Below are 18050 nucleotides of genomic sequence, written 5' to 3' on the forward strand. Positions count from 1 at the left end.
TGGCTTGTTGAGAACTGTGTCATCCCAAAATAGGTGTTAGGAGAAGTGGTATGTGGACCTGGGGCCAGGTAGCAATTTGGGAAGTCTTGTGAGGGTAGTCTTTCCTCGGCTACCTCTCTCAACCCAACCCCCTCTCCCCTGCTACTTCCTGTCCTATGTTGGCAGCTGGGTGCCCTGGGCTGGCTTTTGCGGTCAGGAGCCATTTTCCCTCTCCTCAGTGGGTGAGGCACTCCCTCCTTCTCTCCACTCCCTTCTCCACTCCCGCCTCCCTGGGCGGGGGTGGCTTAGGAAGAAGGAGAGAGAGGAGGGAGGAGGGAGTTGGTGTGAATGTGTGTTAGTTACAAAGGAAGCTGCCTCCTGGCCTTCTCCTCCCCCTGTGCCCCTTCCCACCTAGCCCTGCCCAGGAGCTCTCAGTATTACCCTAGGCTTTGTGTGTGCTCCCAGCCAGGGAAGGAGGTGGAGCCAGATGGGAGGAGGATGGGGGTGTGTGTGGAGGAGATGGTGACAGCTGGGCTGATTTGGGCCCCTGGGGAGAAGAGGCTACTGACCCAGGAGAAGCTGGGGAGGAACAGTAGAGCTGGAGATGGGGAAAGGAAATCATGTTTGGGAGTGGGTGTGATATTGGGCGGACAACTGAACCTGGGGCTTGAGGATTCTGGTGGTTTTAAGCAGTGATGACCCAGAGTGGGTAGTCAAGGGTGTGGTTTCTGGGCCCCCTGCACTGATAGGCTCTTTCATTTTCATTCCTTGCTTTGTAGAATATTTGGTGGGCAGTTAGAGGAGGGCTAGATATATTTCTCTTATTTGGTTAATTCTAAGCAGCTTGCTGGAGCTGCACTGGTGAACATATAGAGGACTCCTGTTAAAGATGAGGGAAAGGAGGCAGGGGTCTGGACAGCTGCCCGAGGTGGGCCTGGTCTGGCCTGGCAGGCCTATTTCGGGTATATACAGCTCTCTCTTTGTCTGTTTTTGTCCTGAGTATCAGCTTCCTTCTGTGGAGAGTATAGCAGTTCTCTTCAGTGGAATCTGGGACAAGAGGTGGGGGAATAAAGTCTAAAGCCTCTGGATTAGGCTCTAACCTTTTGCTATTGATCTTTTCTCTACCTGTCTTTCTCTGCCAAATATATGTAGAAAATGAAGAGGACCCAGAAGAGGATTTGTCAGAAGCAGAGACTCCAAAGCTCAAGAAGAAGAAAAAGCCTAAGAAACCTCGGGACCCTAAAATCCCTAAGAGCAAACGCCAAAAAAAGGAGGTGAGTGGGTGACTGGATGTTTTGGGGAATAATAAGAAGAAGGGAGCAGCTCTGAGAATGGTCGACGGGTAGGAGGGGCATTTGTTTCTTCTTCTAGAATGGTGGGCCAGGTCCTCAGGTCCTCAGCCCTGGGGATGAGCCTCAGGGCTGTCCTGAGGTCAGCATGTGTGTAGCATGTGTGTGTCTGTCTCCCTCTCCCTCTCCCTCTCCCCCTTCCCTGCTCCAGCGTATGCTCTTATGCCGGCAGCTGGGGGACAGCTCTGGGGAGGGGCCGGAGTTTGTGGAGGAGGAGGAAGAGGTGGCTCTTCGCTCAGACAGTGAGGGCAGCGACTATACCCCTGGCAAGAAGAAGAAGAAGAAGCTTGGACCTAAGAAAGAAAAGAAGAGCAAATCCAAGCGGAAGGAAGAGGAAGAAGAGGATGACGACGACGATGATTCAAAGGTGCCTGGACCTCTGTCCTTTCCTCTGTGCTTGCTGTCCACCTCTGTCCTTTATCTCCCAGATAATGCCCTGCCCCTTAGTGCCCTTCTCTCCCCGTTTGAAATGATTTTCTCTTTGCTCTTCTTCCCTGGTCTTGGAAGCCTTCATCTCAGCTCAGATTCCCTTTAGCAAGTGTGGGTACTAGGTGTCAGGTCTTTGACCTTGCTCTCTCTGCAGGAGCCTAAATCATCTGCTCAGCTCCTAGAAGACTGGGGCATGGAAGACATTGACCATGTGTTCTCAGAGGAGGATTATCGTACCCTCACCAACTACAAGGCCTTCAGCCAGTTTGTCCGGTAAACAAGAGGGTCTTGGGCCTGGGAGAGGAGAGTGCTTGTATGATTCTCAATACACTTCTCTTTCTCTTCTCACTTCTCTTTCTCTCTCTTTTATTCTTAAACTTCTTTTCACTTTGTTGTTCTTGTCCATTTGTCCCCCAGACCCCTCATTGCTGCCAAAAATCCCAAGATTGCTGTCTCCAAAATGATGATGGTTTTGGGTGCAAAGTGGCGTGAGTTCAGTACCAACAATCCCTTCAAAGGCAGTTCTGGGGCTTCAGTGGCGGCAGCAGCAGCAGCAGCGGTGGCTGTGGTGGAGAGCATGGTGACGGCCACTGAAGTTGCACCACCTCCTCCCCCGGTGGAGGTCCCTATCCGCAAGGCCAAGACCAAGGAGGGCAAAGGTGAAATGGGACCCAATGCAAGGCGGGACTGACATGGGCTTGGGATGTTGAAGTTAGAGGAAGCATGGGGGTGCTGCTCTGTTAGCCTAAAGATAGAGGAGTGTGAGGGAGAAATGAGTCCTGGATTTAGGAGGTTTGGGAAGCTGAACATGGGGAAACCAGCTTAGGTGGAGAATATTTTATCATCTTCCCCATCTTCTACCTTGTCATGCATTTGGATTATACGATCTTACTTGTGCTTTTCTGATTTTTAGGTCCCAATGCTCGGAGGAAGCCAAAGGGCAGCCCTCGTGTACCTGATGCCAAGAAGCCTAAACCTAAGAAAGTAGCTCCCCTGAAAATCAAGCTGGGAGGTTTTGGTTCTAAGCGTAAGAGATCCTCGGTGAGAGCCCAACCCATCCCTTTGGTGAGGGTGTCTTATCTAATAATGATGTTACTTTATGTCAGAGTCTAGCCTTTATAGTAGGCATGTAAGAATGGGGACAGTTGGCTCCACAACAAGGTGACTAGGCTTCTTACTTGACTGTCCTGGCTGGGGTTCTAGCACCCTTAGTAAGAGAGTGATCCCTTCTCTAGCGTTCTCCTTTCCCTTGGCTTCAACCTCTAACTTTCTTTCTTTTCATTCTGCCAGAGTGAGGATGATGACTTAGATGTGGAATCTGACTTCGATGATGCCAGTATCAATAGCTATTCTGTTTCTGACGGTTCCACCAGCCGCAGTAGCCGCAGCCGCAAGAAACTCCGAACCACTAAAAAGAAAAAGAAAGGTGTGTTTATTTTTTGTGTCTGTGTGTGAATGGGATAGGGTGGGAATGATTGGGGAAGAATCTCCCTAAGGAGATCAGGGTTGAATTTATTTTAGAGGGGGCGGGGGGAGGTAGTTTTTTTCTAATAACTGGGCTTTCCCTCTTCCTTGCCCAGGCGAGGAGGAGGTGACTGCTGTGGATGGTTATGAGACAGACCACCAGGACTATTGCGAGGTGTGCCAGCAAGGCGGTGAGATCATCCTGTGTGATACCTGTCCCCGAGCTTACCACATGGTCTGCCTGGATCCGGATATGGAGAAGGCTCCTGAGGGCAAGTGGAGCTGTCCACACTGCGTGAGTACCTGGCCATTGTGTGGCCCTTTGGAACCCTTGAGAGGAAGGGTGGGATGATGGGGTTTTTTTGGGCCTGGGTGGTGTTCCTGGTGTGGACTTTGGGAAGCATTCAAAAGAATGATGGGTGTGGTTCTGATTTGGGTGGGTGGGGGGGGGTGGTGATCTGACTCTGGTCCTTTACTGCAGGAGAAGGAAGGCATCCAGTGGGAGGCTAAAGAGGACAATTCAGAGGGTGAGGAGATCCTGGAAGAGGTTGGAGGAGACCCTGAAGAGGAGGATGACCACCATATGGAATTCTGTCGTGTCTGTAAGGATGGTGGGGAGTTGCTCTGCTGCGACACTTGTCCTTCATCTTACCACATCCACTGCCTGAACCCCCCACTGCCAGAGATCCCTAATGGTGAATGGCTCTGTCCCCGTTGTACGGTGAGTGACTGACCCCAGCAAAGGTGGGAGGTGTGGGTAGTGCAGTCTAGCAGAAGGGTATACCTCTTTCATGTGTCGGCTTGGGGAGGGGGGGGGTGCTGAGGTGCAGGAGAGGTCATTGGAGAACTCTTTGTTTTTTAGCCCTGAGACAAGTTATTTTCCTTTCTCATATAGTCTGGGAAAACGTAGGACTAACTTTGAATAGAGGAGTTGATGTTTTGCCAGCTCTCTTAAGGGTTGTGCTTCTAGCTTAGAGCATCCACCCTGTCTTGGCACCCAGCCTTGAGGTCTTGGTAGCTTATTTTATTTTACTTTATTTTTTAAAAGATTTTACTTATTTATTTGAGAGAGAGAGAGAATGAGCAAGGGGAAGAGCAGGGGAAGAGGGAGAAGCAGACTCCTGCTGAGCAGGGAGCCCTACATGGGGCTGGAACCCAGGACCCTGGGATCATGACCCAAGCCAAAGGCAGATGCTTAAGCAACTGAGCCACCCAGGTGCCCCGAGGTCTTAGTAGTTTAGAATGGTTAGTAGAGTCACTTAATTGCTTGTCAGTTGGTTATGAGAGGAATTTTGGGATCCAAGTCTTGGGGCTTTCTGTGCTTTCCTTGTTCTGGGTTGTTGTTGAAGTCTAGTTACTGTCCCTGTTAAACATATAGTAGCGATAGGGTCACTCAGGTACTGGATGAAGTCCAGAAGTAGAGCAGGAGTTCTATTATTATTTACTTAGAGTGGTCCTTCTTGAAATGAGATTTAAAATTTTTTTTTGAGATTTTAAAGTTTTTATCATTTATTTATTTCTATTTTTTTTATTTTTTAATTTTTTTTAAATTTTTATTTATTTTTTTATCATTTATTTATTTAAGAGAGAGAGTGAGAGCATGTACGTGCACGAGTGGGGGTGCAAGGGTGGAGGTGGGGAGAGCAACTCAAGCAGAGTCCTCGATCCCATGACCCCGAGACCATGACCCAAGCCAAAACCAAGAGTCAGGTTCCCAACTGTGTCATTTCCTCCTCTTGGTAATGATTTGGTGTTGAATCCTCTTTTTTTCTCAGTGTCCAGCTCTTAAGGGCAAAGTTCAGAAGATTCTAATCTGGAAATGGGGTCAGCCACCATCTCCCACACCAGTGCCTCGGCCTCCAGATGCTGATCCCAATACTCCCTCTCCCAAGCCCCTGGAGGGGCGGCCAGAGCGGCAATTCTTTGTGAAGTGGCAAGGCATGTCTTATTGGCACTGCTCCTGGGTATCTGAACTGCAGGTAAACCTGGGATAGGCTAGAGATCTGGGGGCTGCAGGGAAGAGGGTCGTGAGAAATAGCCTTGTGGATGGAAGGAACGGATGCCACTCCTTGGTGACTGCTATCCTCTCTGCCTGCAGTTGGAGCTGCACTGTCAGGTGATGTTCCGAAACTATCAGCGGAAGAATGATATGGATGAACCACCTTCTGGGGACTTTGGTGGTGATGAAGAGAAGAGCCGGAAGCGTAAGAACAAAGACCCTAAATTTGCAGAAATGGAGGAACGCTTCTATCGCTATGGCATAAAACCTGAGTGGATGATGATCCACCGAATTCTCAACCACAGGTACCAGTGGAGCTGGGCCAGACTGGTGGTGGTCTTGGGCATATTGGAGGTAGGCAGCATATCCATTGAGAGACTGCTGCCCAAGGGATTAAGAAAATGGATGTCACCGGTGATTTAAACTTGGAAGAGATGTGTACTTGATATATTATTAACTGACTGAATCCTGGTATTTGAGCCACAGGAGAAGACTATAGATTAGATGTAATTTTAGGTCCAAAGACTGTGTAGTAGACTCTGATTACATGTGGCATCTGGCATTCCTAGAAGTCTAGTTTGGAATACCCATTATTGGCACTTTTTGAGAGTGAGGCATGGCCTTCTGGCTCTGAAGATTTTTTTCTCCTTGACCTTGTAGTGTGGACAAGAAGGGCCACGTCCACTACTTGATCAAATGGCGGGACTTGCCCTACGATCAGGCATCCTGGGAGAGTGAGGATGTGGAGATACAGGACTACGACCTCTTCAAGCAGAGCTATTGGAACCACAGGTGGGCAGCTTTGCTGAGGTGTGGAGTTTGTTCTTATTGAGAAAAGGACTCTAGACAGCTGTGTGATGTTTGTCTTCTTTAGGGAGTTAATGAGGGGTGAGGAAGGACGACCAGGCAAGAAGCTCAAGAAGGTGAAGCTGAGGAAGTTGGAGAGGCCTCCTGAAACTCCTACAGTTGATGTGAGTTGGGGCAGAAGAAAGGGTAGAATTTGTTGGGTAGGAGGATAAATCTCATGTGCTCTAGTCCTCTGATGTTGCTCTTACTGATGCTCTGCCAATAGTAACTTCAGAGTAGAATGCTTCCCTACTTCTCCACAGCTCTAAACCAGGGATATGCTAGAATCATTTTCTTCTTGCATCATCAAAAATAAAAACATAGGAGATGGTGTTTCCTGTGATTGAGCAAGTATTATCTAGGGATGGGTCACACAACTACACTTTTATGAAACTGGTATTGGAACCTGGGTCTTCTGACTCATAATTCAATGGCTCAGTTCCTCTGGGTTTTATTTGTGTAATATAATGTAAGGGCTGTTAAGGTTAAAAAGACGACCCTAGGGGGAACATACGATTATTTACCAGGTGAACCTTGCTTAGCAGAATTACTGTATTGCTAGGGAGGCTACGATGTATCTTTCAGGGATCTGTAGGATCAAGATCTCCCATCTGTCTGACAGGTTAGTTGCCTTCCTGGAGGACCCTAAATCAAACACAAAGTTACAATAGCTGTTGGGGATCTTTCCCCCCCCCACAATCTTTGTGGCTCTTAAGAATCTAGTGAGGATGTGTGAGGAGCAAGCATCTGTTATCTTACGGAAGGGAGTTCTTGCCGGCACTTGACTTCCTTCATTTCATCCTTCAGCCAACAGTGAAGTATGAGCGACAGCCAGAGTACCTGGATGCTACAGGGGGAACCCTGCACCCCTATCAAATGGAGGGCTTGAACTGGTTGCGCTTCTCCTGGGCTCAAGGCACCGACACCATCTTGGCTGATGAGATGGGCCTTGGGAAGACTGTCCAGACAGCAGTCTTCCTCTATTCTCTCTACAAGGAGGTAGGAAAGCTGGGGCTGTTAGTTTTTTTGTGTGGGTATTTTGTGTTGTGGTCGTTTCACATTTTGAGGAGAGAGGAAAAGGAAGGAAAAATTGGTCACAAAACTTTTTTTTTTTTTTTTAATTTTTTTTTCTTTTTTTAATTTTTACTTATTCATGATAGTCACACAGAGAGAGAGAGAGAGAGGCAGAGACACAGGCAGAGGGAGAAGCGGGCTCCATGCACCGGGAGCCCGACGTGGGACTCAATCCCGGGTCTCCAGGATCGTGCCCTGGGCCAAAGGCAGGCGCTAAACCGCTGCGCCACCCAGGGATCCCGGTCACAAAACTTGAAGAACACTGTTGAATGACAGTCAGGTAGACACATGTCCACAGAGATAGACTGGGGAGATGGCAACCTGGGTAGAGTCAGTGGTAGATGCATAGAGCCTCAGTCTTGGAGGAATAAATACCTGTTGAGATAAAGAGAGCTGTGAGTGGAATTAGCATGGAAAGACATACAGGAAAGGCTCAGATTTTAAACTCTCTGTAAAGGTGGCTGTGCTGTGGGAAGTAGGCAAGGCGTTTACGTACGTAGAGAAAGGCAAGGGTAGGAGCAGCACACATGCCGGTCCTTGGCTGGCTTTGTGGGCAGTGGTAGAGATGGGTGCTAGGCCAGTAGTATGCTGGGGCCCTCAGTCCTTACTCTGCCACTTTTCTTCTTTCTCCAAGGGTCATTCCAAAGGCCCTTTCCTAGTCAGTGCCCCTCTTTCTACCATCATCAACTGGGAGCGGGAGTTTGAAATGTGGGCTCCAGATATGTATGTGGTGACCTATGTGGGTGACAAAGACAGCCGTGCCATCATCCGAGAGAATGAGTTCTCCTTTGAAGACAACGCCATTCGTGGTGGCAAGAAAGCCTCTCGTATGAAGGTATCTCAGTGGTAGGGAGAGCACCCTAGAGGGAGTTGTTGCTGTGGGCTTACTGCTTCTTCTGACCTCAGTCCCTGAGGTGAGGCAGAAGGATAACAATTGGGAGGAGGAAAGACCCATAAGTCTCTTGGGTTAACCTGCATTGGAGGAGTTGAACATTAGTGACCAGGTCTACTCCTTGTGTAGAAAGAGGCATCTGTGAAATTCCACGTGCTGCTGACATCTTATGAATTGATCACCATTGACATGGCTATCTTGGGTTCCATTGATTGGGCCTGCCTTATCGTGGATGAAGCGCATCGTCTCAAGAACAATCAGTCAAAGGTGAAGGAAGGGAGGGAGGTTATGGCCCCTGGTTTGAGTTTTCTGGTACCACCTACTCATTAAGAGGGGACCTAGGAGGAGAGGAAAGGGTCAAGTGGTCTCTCTGCCTTCCCTCCTCACTTGGGATTCCCCTTGGTGGCCAGGCCTTAAAAGGGAGATAGAGATGCGGGGTGGGGAGGGCTTAACTATTGGGCAGCAAAACAGCTCAGTTTGCAGAGATTTACCAGAGCCCTCTTTTCATTGAATTTTACCTTCTCCGTCTGCTTCTTCAGTTCTTCCGGGTCTTAAATGGTTACTCACTCCAACACAAGCTGTTGCTGACTGGGACTCCGTTACAAAACAATCTAGAAGAGTTGTTTCATTTGCTCAACTTTCTCACCCCTGAGAGATTCCAGTAAGTGTACATTTCTCCATAATCAGCTGATAATTCTGCTTCAAATCTTCCTGTTGCCCATTTCCTATATCACTTTCCTTTCTTTCTGAAGCAATTTAGAAGGCTTCTTGGAGGAGTTTGCTGACATTGCCAAGGAGGACCAGATTAAAAAACTGCATGATATGCTGGGCCCTCATATGTTGCGGCGTCTCAAAGCTGATGTGTTCAAGAATATGCCATCCAAGACAGAACTGATAGTGCGTGTGGAGCTGAGCCCCATGCAGAAGTGAGTCAGAAGGTTCAGAAGCATCGACTCCATTTTGTAAAAGTAGTTAGATACCTACTAGTCTGAAGAGTGCTTCCGATTCCTCCCTATACTTTGCTTCAGGGCATCTGGTGACCAGCGCAAGCAAGATCTCCAGAAACTTGATGCCATAGTTCTTATTTAGTTGAATACCTTATTTAACATGGTGGTGCTGGTGCTTATTAGGGTTCCATCTGTTAGGTCCCAAAGTGAGGTATGTTGGGAGGGAGATCTCAGACTTTGGGATGGTATTATGAGTCATGTGAAGTTAGGAGTCCTATAAAAGCTCTTGAGTCTGATCTTTCTGTCTTATCCACGTAGGAAATACTACAAGTACATTCTCACTCGAAACTTTGAAGCACTCAATGCTCGAGGTGGTGGCAACCAAGTTTCTCTGCTAAATGTGGTGATGGATCTGAAGAAGTGCTGCAACCACCCGTACCTCTTTCCCGTGGCTGCAATGGTATGCTGTGCCTCCTCTTGCTCCTCACTGGGCTGGAGTTGCTCCATTTGGTTCAATGTTTTTCTCTTTTGTGCTGCTTTCCTCAGGAAGCCCCTAAAATGCCTAATGGCATGTATGATGGCAGTGCCCTAATTCGAGCATCTGGGAAATTATTGCTGCTACAGAAGATGCTCAAGAACCTTAAGGAGGGTGGGCACCGTGTACTCATCTTCTCTCAGGTATTTTGTGGGCTGGGCTGGGAGCTTAAGAAAACGGTAGACAGCCCTTAGTGAGATGAGGCAGGCAATTGTCATCTGACTTCCCCTTAATTAAACTGTGCTTCTTTTCTAGATGACCAAGATGCTAGACCTATTAGAAGATTTCTTGGAACATGAAGGTTATAAGTATGAACGTATTGACGGTGGGATTACTGGGAATATGCGGCAAGAGGCCATTGACCGCTTCAATGGTAAGTGAGGAGGAGTGGCTTCAGTCTGTATGTTCTCATTCACTCACGACTTTGCATGGATCATTTGTTCTTGTATGCCTGCTTTTCTGTGTGGTTCTTTAGGATTTTTGTCAATTGATGTGAAAGAGTAAAGCTTTTGAATGCCTTGATTGAATGTATTGGGCTTTTCCTAGCAGATAATTTTTTCCTTTGGAGTCTTCATCCTTTTTTTTTTTTTTTTCATTTATTTATTCATGAGAGACACACAGAGAAAGAGGCAGAGACACAGACAGAGGGAGAAGCAGGTTCCATGCAGGGAGCCCGACATGGGACTCGATCCAGGGTCTCCAGGATCACCCCCTGGGCCAAAGGCAGGCACTAAACCGTTGAGCCACCAGGGCTGCCTCGTCTTCATCCTTTTTGATATACGAGGAGCTTTCATTTAACCCTCTTTGTTGTATCTTGAGGCCCAGAGAGGGACCAGGACTTACTCAACTGAGCCATTCATAGCAGACTTGTCTCTCAGTAGCTGCCGCTCTTCCTCCTCCTCCTCTTTATTTTTAATTTAATTAATTTTTTTAGAAAGTTTTTTTTTTAATATTTTATTTATTCATGAGAGACACACACACACACACAGGCAGAGACATAGGCAGAGGGAGAAGCAGACTCCATGCAGGCAGGGAGCCTGATGTGGGACTCGATTTCAGGACCCCAGGATCACTCCCTGGACCAAAGGCAGGCGCTAAACTGCTGAGCCACCCAGGGATCCCCTAGAAAGTTTATTAACTTTTTTTATTAATATCTGTACTCACCATGGGGCTTGAACTCGTGACCCCAAGATTGAGTATTACATGCTCTTCCAACTGAGTCAGCCAAGTACCCCCTCACTTTTTATTTTAAAATAATTTTGGACTTCTTTTTGTTTTTGTTTTTTGTTTTTTTTACGATTTTATTTATTTATTTGGCAGAGAATGAGAGAGCACAATCAGGTGGAGGGTTAGAGGGAGAAGGAGAAGCAGGCTCCTGGGATACCAGGGAGCCCAACACAGGGCTTGATCCCAGGACCCTGGGATCATGACCTGAGCTGAAGGCAGACGCTTAACCTACTGAGCCACTCAGGTGCCCCTAATTTTGGACTTTAAAGTAGCAAAAAATAATACAGAGTTCACATATATTCTTCACTCAACTTCTCTTAATAATAACTGCTTATATAACCACAGTACAACTGTCAAAAGCAGGATGTGATGACTGATGTCATACTTGTAACTAAAACTGTAGACCTTAATTGAATGTCACCAGTTTTCCTCCTAATGTCCTTTTTCTATTTCAGGATCCAATACCAGATCTCCCATTGGATTTGGTTATTGTGTCTCTTCTTCTCTGTGACAGTTCTTCATTCTTTCCTTTGCTATCATGCTGTTGATACTTTTGAGGATCACTAGTTAGTTGTTCTGGACTGTCTCTAAGTTTGGGTTTGTCTGATGCTTTCTCTTGAGTAGGTTGAGCTTATTAGACAGTTTGGGCAAGAATGCCATAAAAGCAATGCTATGTTCTTTTCATTGCATCATACCAAAGGGAGGACATGATATTGATAATGTTCCATTACTGGTGATGTTAACCTTGATCACTCAGTTCAGGTGGTATCTACTTAGTATCTCTACTGTACTCTTTTTCATATTATAATTGATATCTTTTTTTTTTTTTAATTGACGTATCGTTGACACAGTAAAGTATCAGGTGTGCCGGGTGGTAATTAGACAACTGTGAGTTATGCTCACTACAAGTGTAGCTGCCATCTGTCTTCATACAACACTATTATAGTATCCCTGTATTTCCTGTGCTGTGCTTTTCACCTCCATGACTGGATGAGGGAGGTATTTGAGACTGTGGTCTTACACTGTTTCTCCTTAAACTTGCACATTGATCTCAGCATCCATCCGTGGACCTTGCTTATAGTGATTTACTACTGTGGTGTTTGCCTGATGATGTTTTATATTTCTGACATTTCTTCTACATTTATTAATTGGAATTCAGGAGACACTAATAATGGTGTTTTGGTTCCTTTTGTAGCACCGGGTGCTCAACAGTTCTGCTTTTTGCTTTCCACGCGGGCTGGGGGCCTTGGAATCAATCTGGCCACTGCTGACACAGTTATTATCTATGACTCTGACTGGAACCCCCATAATGACATCCAGGTGAGCAGAGGTAGCAGCCTTCATATACAGTAACTTACTAGTATAATGCAAGTATTCTCTGTGAAGGCTTTACCATCTGGAATTAGTTGTTTCAGGGGGGAAACAGTAGATTCTTTCTATGTCTTTTATATCACATGAGCCAGAGAGTTTGGATTAGCTATGGTCTTATTTGGGGTAACATGATAAAGGGTGGGGCCCAGGGGGGTAGTTCATTTGAAAGCAAGTTGCAGCTCTTGCCTTGTGCTGGATTTAGCTTATTATGTGGACATCAAGGCAACAGCAGAAGCAGGAAAATATGGTTACTTCAATTTCTGGCTTTGTTGTGTACCCAACTTCAGGCTTTTAGCAGAGCTCACCGTATTGGGCAAAATAAGAAGGTGATGATTTATCGATTTGTGACCCGTGCGTCAGTGGAGGAGCGCATCACGCAGGTGGCAAAGAAGAAGATGATGCTGACGCATCTAGTGGTTCGGCCTGGGCTGGGCTCCAAGACTGGATCCATGTCCAAACAAGAGCTTGATGACATCCTCAAGTTTGGCACTGAGGAACTATTTAAGGATGAAGCCACAGATGGAGGTGAGCTGGTCAGGAACTTGTTTTGGTGCGGGGCTTGGCCTCTCTAAAGGGTATATTTGATACTTAGGGTCCTGAGACTTGGACCTAGGGTCTTCTAAGATGTGCTTTTACCACTGCAGCTGCTGAAGCTGACTTTGAGGGTGTGGACCCCTGATTCTTTACAGGAGGAGACAACAAAGAGGGGGAAGATAGCAGTGTTATCCACTATGATGATAAGGCCATTGAGCGACTTCTGGACCGTAACCAAGATGAGACAGAAGACACAGAACTGCAGGGCATGAATGAATACTTGAGCTCATTCAAAGTGGCCCAGTATGTGGTGCGGGAAGAAGAGATGGGGGTGAGTATGAGTCCAAGACAATGCTATGCTTGGTGATTGGTCTGGAAATTGTTACTGAGACCAGGATGGTATTTGATCCAAGAGGAAAACATCTGTACGTAAGTCAGTACATTGATGAACTGATAAACCTCTTTCTTTGAAAATAAATACTATCACATACGGGCAATCGCATTTTCATTTTTGCCATGGCTGTCAGAAAACTCACAGCTAAATTTCCTACTCAAAACTTATCTGTATTAGTTCTTCCTCTTCAGAATCTCATTTTCACTAACTCATTTTATTAACCCTACGAATTAACTTTTGATTGTTATCAAGTCTCTGGAGAAAAGGCAAGAGATGAGATACTTATCTAACCAACTCATTTCCCTGTATTTTTTAAAAACATTAGAATTGTTTTCCCTTCTTCTCTTCCTTTCCTTTACTTGGTCTCTTATACAAAACAACAACAAGAAAACCTAAAACTGATAAATGCGTGGTTTCTTTAATAATTCCCCCCCCCCAAAAAAAAATAGAGTATAAAATGGAAAAAAAAATCACTTTCTCTTCTGGTCCCCTTTATTTATTTTATTTTATTTTATTTTTTTTTCTGGTCCCCTTTAGACCACTTAACTCAGGGTTCTTTGAATTGGCGTAGATTTCTGGCAGTATTTGCTATCTTTTCTTTTCTCATCTTTCCCATTCAGAACCATCTCCCTTGCTGTGCTTGTCTGATATATACCTGTTACCTTTGTTCCCTTCTGGAGGTGATGCCGCCAGCCTCTGTTGTGGGTAGTGGCGGCTAAAAAGTCTGACCTGGCTCTACGGACCAGCAGTGTTTAATCATGACAGCCCTTCTGTGAGGTGCTCCCTGTTTCGGTCATGGCAGGGGCTGTGTGATTGACTAGGGCAGCACATGCTGGGTGTTTGGGAAGGGAGGGTGGTTCGCCCACTGTTGACCTCTGCTCTCAACTACTCAGGTACACAAATGGCCCTCTCTCATAAGTGGCTGCTTTGGCTGTTTACAATATTTTTAAAACATATTTTTTGAATAAATAGTAATTCACATTCAAAAGATACAAGGAATCACTTTCTCATCTAGTTCCCTCCCTGGGGATAACTGATTTTTTTCAGTTTCTTGTATGTTTTTCTTTTCTATTCTTTTTTTTTTTTTTTTTTAAGATTTTATTTATTTATTTATTTGAGAGAGTGAGCAAGAGAAAGAACACAAGCAGGGGGAGCAGCAGAGGCAAAAGGAGAAGGCTCCCACTGAGCAGGGAGCCCAGTGCAGGGCTCAATCCCAGGCCCTTAGGATCAAGACCTGAGGGCAGATGCCTAATGGACTGAGCCACTCGAGTGCCCCAGTTTCTTGTATATTTTTCTAAAGGTATTTTATGTGCATACAAATTATGTGCATATTTGTCCATCTATATGCACACATGCATGTGCTTACAAACACCTTTTTCCTTTTTTTTTTTTTTTTTTTTTAAGAGTGAGAAAGCACATAAGTACAGTGGGGCAGGGGAGAAGTAGAGAGAGAATTCTAAGCAGGCTCCATGCCCAGCGCAGAGCCTAACATGGGGCTGAATCTCAAAAATCCTGAGATCTTGACCTGGGCCGAAATTAAGAATTGGATGCTTAACCTACTAAGCCACTCAGGCACTCTTCCCTTTTTTTAAAAAAACACAAAGTAGAGTTTGTTATACATAATGTATTTTGGTTTTGTCCACTTAATAAATCTTAGAGATTTAGGGGTGCCTGGGTGGTTGAGCATCCGACTCTTGATGTCACTATTTATTTATTTATTTATTTATTTATTTATTTATTTATTTACTTATTTATTTAGAGTTTAATTATTTATTCATGAGAGACAGAGAGAGAGAGAGAGGCAGAGACACAGGCAGAGGGAGAAGCAGGCTCCGTGGAGCGAGCCTGATTTGGGACTTGATCCCGGGACTCCAGGATCACGCCCTGGGCAGAAGGCAGGCCTTCTGGGATCCCCACTGATGTTACCTTTAGTCATGATCTCTGGGTCTTGGGATCAAGCCCAGTGTGGGGCTCTGTGCTCAGTGGGGAACCTATTGGGTTTCTCTTGCTCGCTGTCTTCCTCTACCTCTTCCGCTTGCACTCTCAGTAAATAAAATATTTTAAAAATGAATAAATGAATCTTTGAGATTTAGTCCAAATTATTACATAAAGACCTTCCTTCCTCTTTAAAAAAAAAACAAAGTTTTATTTTTTTAAGTAGTCTGTACCCACCATGGGGCTCAAACTTCCAACCCCGAGATCAAGAATTGCATGTTCAGGGGATCCCTGAGTGGCTCAGCGGTTTAGCGCCTGCCTTTGGCCCAGGGCGCGATCCTGGAGACCCGGGATCGAGTCCCGCATCGGGCTCCCAGCATGGAGGCTGCTTCTCCCTCTGCCTGTGTCTCTGCCTCTCTCTCTCTCTATGTCTATCATGAATGAATAAATAAATAAATCTTTAAAGAAAAAAAAATTAAAAAAAAAAGAATTGGATGTTCAGAGCGCTTGGGTGGCTCAGTGGTTGAGTGTCTGCCTTTGTTTGGCCTAGGTCATGATCCTGGGGTCCTGGAATGAGTCCTGTATCAGTCTCACTGCATGAAGCCTGCTTCTCCCTCTGCTTCTGTCTCTCTGCTTCTCTGTCTTCTAATGGATAAATAAATAAAAATCTAAAAGAAAAAAAGTTGCATATTCTATTGACTGAGCCAGCCAGCTTTCTCCCCTCACCCCCCCTTCCACCCCTTTTTTTGGGCTGTATAATATATATCCTTATTTGGAAGTACCATGATTTATTTTTAAAAATTGAGGTACATAATTAATGTGAGTTTCAGGTGTGCAACAAATTGATTTTATATTTATATATTTTGTAAAATGATCACCATGATAAGTCTAATTAACATCTGTTAACATGCATGGTTATATGTTTTGTTTTTTTTTCTTGTGATGAGAACTTTTAACATCTACTGTCAGCAGCTTTCCAGTATGTAATACAGTGTTACTAACTGTAGTTACTGTGCTGTGTGTTGCATTCCCAGGACTTGTTTGTACCTGGAAGTTTATACCTCTTGACCCTCTTTACCCATTTTGCCCACTTCTTATCACCAGGAGTTTATTTGGTTAGTTCCATAATGATGGACATTTAGGTGGTTTCTGCTAGTATGCTGTTTGTAGTGGTTTTGTACTAATGTAAGAGATTTGGAATCAGTTGCTGGTCCTGAAGTGTCTGAAGAAAATAAGACTTTCAGAGGAACATAAACATTATTGGGACCTAAGAGGATATGTTTGTATAATTTGCTGGATTGTTTTTTGCACACAGTTGGCAAACTTTAATGAAGTTACGAAGAACAAAAGAGCTTATGACTCTTCTACTTTATGTCTTATGAAATCTTTTACAGTATTTCAGAAGACCTTCCATTCTGCCTTGCTAACCTTTCTTCTCTACATTTTGCTGCCTTCCAACCATATAGGTATCTGCAAAGGGGGTTAGAAGAAAGCATACTCTCTTCATCCTTCTCTTGTGATAACAGCATCATCTCACGTTTTTCTTTAGTTATGTTGACTGCTAATCTCTACGTAATGAGGAGCGATGTCCTGTCGATTAAATTTCCTTTTAAGTTCTTAGGTCCAAAGAGGCACACTAAAGTATTTCAGAGCCCAGTCCTGAAAAGGAGCTAGCAGAATGGGAACTGTGAGGACCAGGGGTAGCTGGTGGTGCTGACTTCAGCACCCCTGAGTCCTGGCCCTCCCTCTGTCCCAGGAGGAAGAGGAGGTAGAACGAGAAATCATAAAACAGGAAGAAAGTGTGGATCCTGACTACTGGGAGAAATTGCTGCGGCACCATTATGAGCAGCAGCAAGAAGATCTAGCCCGAAATTTGGGCAAAGGAAAAAGAATCCGTAAACAGGTCAACTACAATGATGGCTCCCAGGAGGACCGAGGTGTGTGTGGCCGGCCCCGCCCCCCACCCATGGGCCGTTCCACTAGAGCAGTGGGCCCCGCTCATCTGCCCTCTCTCCCTCCAGATTGGCAGGACGACCAGTCCGACAACCAGTCCGATTATTCAGTGGCCTCAGAGGAAGGTGATGAAGACTTTGATGAACGTTCAGAAGGTGAGAGCTATGCCTTTCTGCTGACTTTTTAAATATTGCTTTGTTTCACACCCCTACCAGCATCACTCACACATCCTTTTCTTCTTGCAGCTCCCCGCAGGCCCAGCCGTAAGGGCCTGCGGAATGATAAAGATAAGCCATTGCCTCCTCTGTTGGCTCGTGTTGGTGGAAATATCGAAGTAAGTGCCATTTGGTTCTAAGGTGGGGTGGGTGAGTGCTAGATACTTGGTCATCGATGGAGTAAGGCCTACTCCCTCTCACTTAGGCTCCTCCTTCCTCTAGGTACTTGGCTTTAATGCTCGCCAGCGAAAAGCCTTTCTTAATGCAATTATGCGGTATGGGATGCCACCTCAGGATGCTTTTACCACCCAGTGGCTTGTGAGAGATCTGCGAGGCAAATCAGAGAAAGAGTTCAAGTAAGTGGAGAGCTGGAATGACTGATGGTAGAGCAAAAACTTCTGATCTCTGGTGGTCCATGGTACTAGTCAAGGCTGCACACGGAAACAGGCAGGTTCCTCTGTTGAAGTTGGTGGGTGTAACCACTAATAATAGGGTTCCTTGTGTTCCTAGTTTCCCTAGAGGAGAACCTGGGGCATGGTGTGGGTTCTGGAGAACTGGCCTTCAGTGTGATGGCAGCTTTATCTTAAGATGGAGCCAGAGTTGTTTGGTGGAAAGATCTCCTCTAGGAGTTGGCCTGATTGCTGTTGAACTCATTTTCTCACTTCTTTGCTACAGGGCTTACGTATCTCTTTTCATGCGACATTTATGTGAGCCAGGAGCAGATGGGGCTGAGACCTTTGCTGATGGTGTCCCCCGAGAAGGCTTGTCTCGCCAGCATGTCCTTACCAGGATTGGTGTCATGTCCTTGATTCGAAAGAAGGTGAGCCCTAAGCCTCTCTGCATTGTTCAGAGTTTCTACGGGAAACTAGAGGACAAACGGGAGAGGAGCCTAGAGCTGGAATTGGTC

At 45.8% G+C, this 18050-nt stretch overlaps 1 protein-coding gene across 8 annotated transcripts in view; it reads left to right on the forward strand.

The window, feature by feature from the left end:
- Window positions 1-18050, forward strand: part of CHD4 (chromodomain helicase DNA binding protein 4) — a 29429-nt gene that overhangs the window by 3573 nt on the left and 7806 nt on the right. For 3 of the 8 annotated variants that reach the window (XR_012017107.1, XM_072797453.1, XM_072797455.1), the window contains exons 3-30: window positions 1132-1253; window positions 1480-1695; window positions 1912-2030; window positions 2175-2416; window positions 2671-2798; window positions 3048-3183; window positions 3338-3516; window positions 3703-3942; window positions 4997-5200; window positions 5320-5525; window positions 5881-6012; window positions 6095-6191; window positions 6874-7065; window positions 7775-7975; window positions 8162-8299; window positions 8572-8693; window positions 8785-8958; window positions 9298-9439; window positions 9526-9657; window positions 9770-9887; window positions 11937-12061; window positions 12400-12637; window positions 12802-12977; window positions 16732-16912; window positions 16997-17083; window positions 17174-17262; window positions 17366-17499; window positions 17819-17963. Coding sequence is in view for 7 of the 8 variants with exons in the window: in XM_072797453.1 (XP_072653554.1) it covers window positions 1132-1253; window positions 1480-1695; window positions 1912-2030; window positions 2175-2416; window positions 2671-2798; window positions 3048-3183; window positions 3338-3516; window positions 3703-3942; window positions 4997-5200; window positions 5320-5525; window positions 5881-6012; window positions 6095-6191; window positions 6874-7065; window positions 7775-7975; window positions 8162-8299; window positions 8572-8693; window positions 8785-8958; window positions 9298-9439; window positions 9526-9657; window positions 9770-9887; window positions 11937-12061; window positions 12400-12637; window positions 12802-12977; window positions 16732-16912; window positions 16997-17083; window positions 17174-17262; window positions 17366-17499; window positions 17819-17963 (4415 nt within the window). In the remaining variant the exon portion in view is untranslated. Of the gene's footprint in view, window positions 1-1131; window positions 1254-1479; window positions 1696-1911; window positions 2031-2174; window positions 2417-2670; window positions 2799-3047; window positions 3184-3337; window positions 3517-3702; window positions 3943-4996; window positions 5201-5319; window positions 5526-5880; window positions 6013-6094; window positions 6192-6873; window positions 7066-7774; window positions 7976-8161; window positions 8300-8571; window positions 8694-8784; window positions 8959-9297; window positions 9440-9525; window positions 9658-9769; window positions 9888-11936; window positions 12062-12399; window positions 12638-12801; window positions 12978-16731; window positions 17084-17173; window positions 17263-17365; window positions 17500-17818; window positions 17964-18050 lie in introns of all 8 variants that reach the window. The other 5 variants (XM_072797457.1, XM_072797458.1, XM_072797456.1 and 2 more) reach the window with 4 other exon arrangements.

Source organism: Canis lupus, chromosome 25 (assembly GCF_048164855.1).
Source record: "Canis lupus baileyi chromosome 25, mCanLup2.hap1, whole genome shotgun sequence".
NCBI classification, from domain to species: domain Eukaryota; kingdom Metazoa; phylum Chordata; class Mammalia; order Carnivora; family Canidae; genus Canis; species Canis lupus.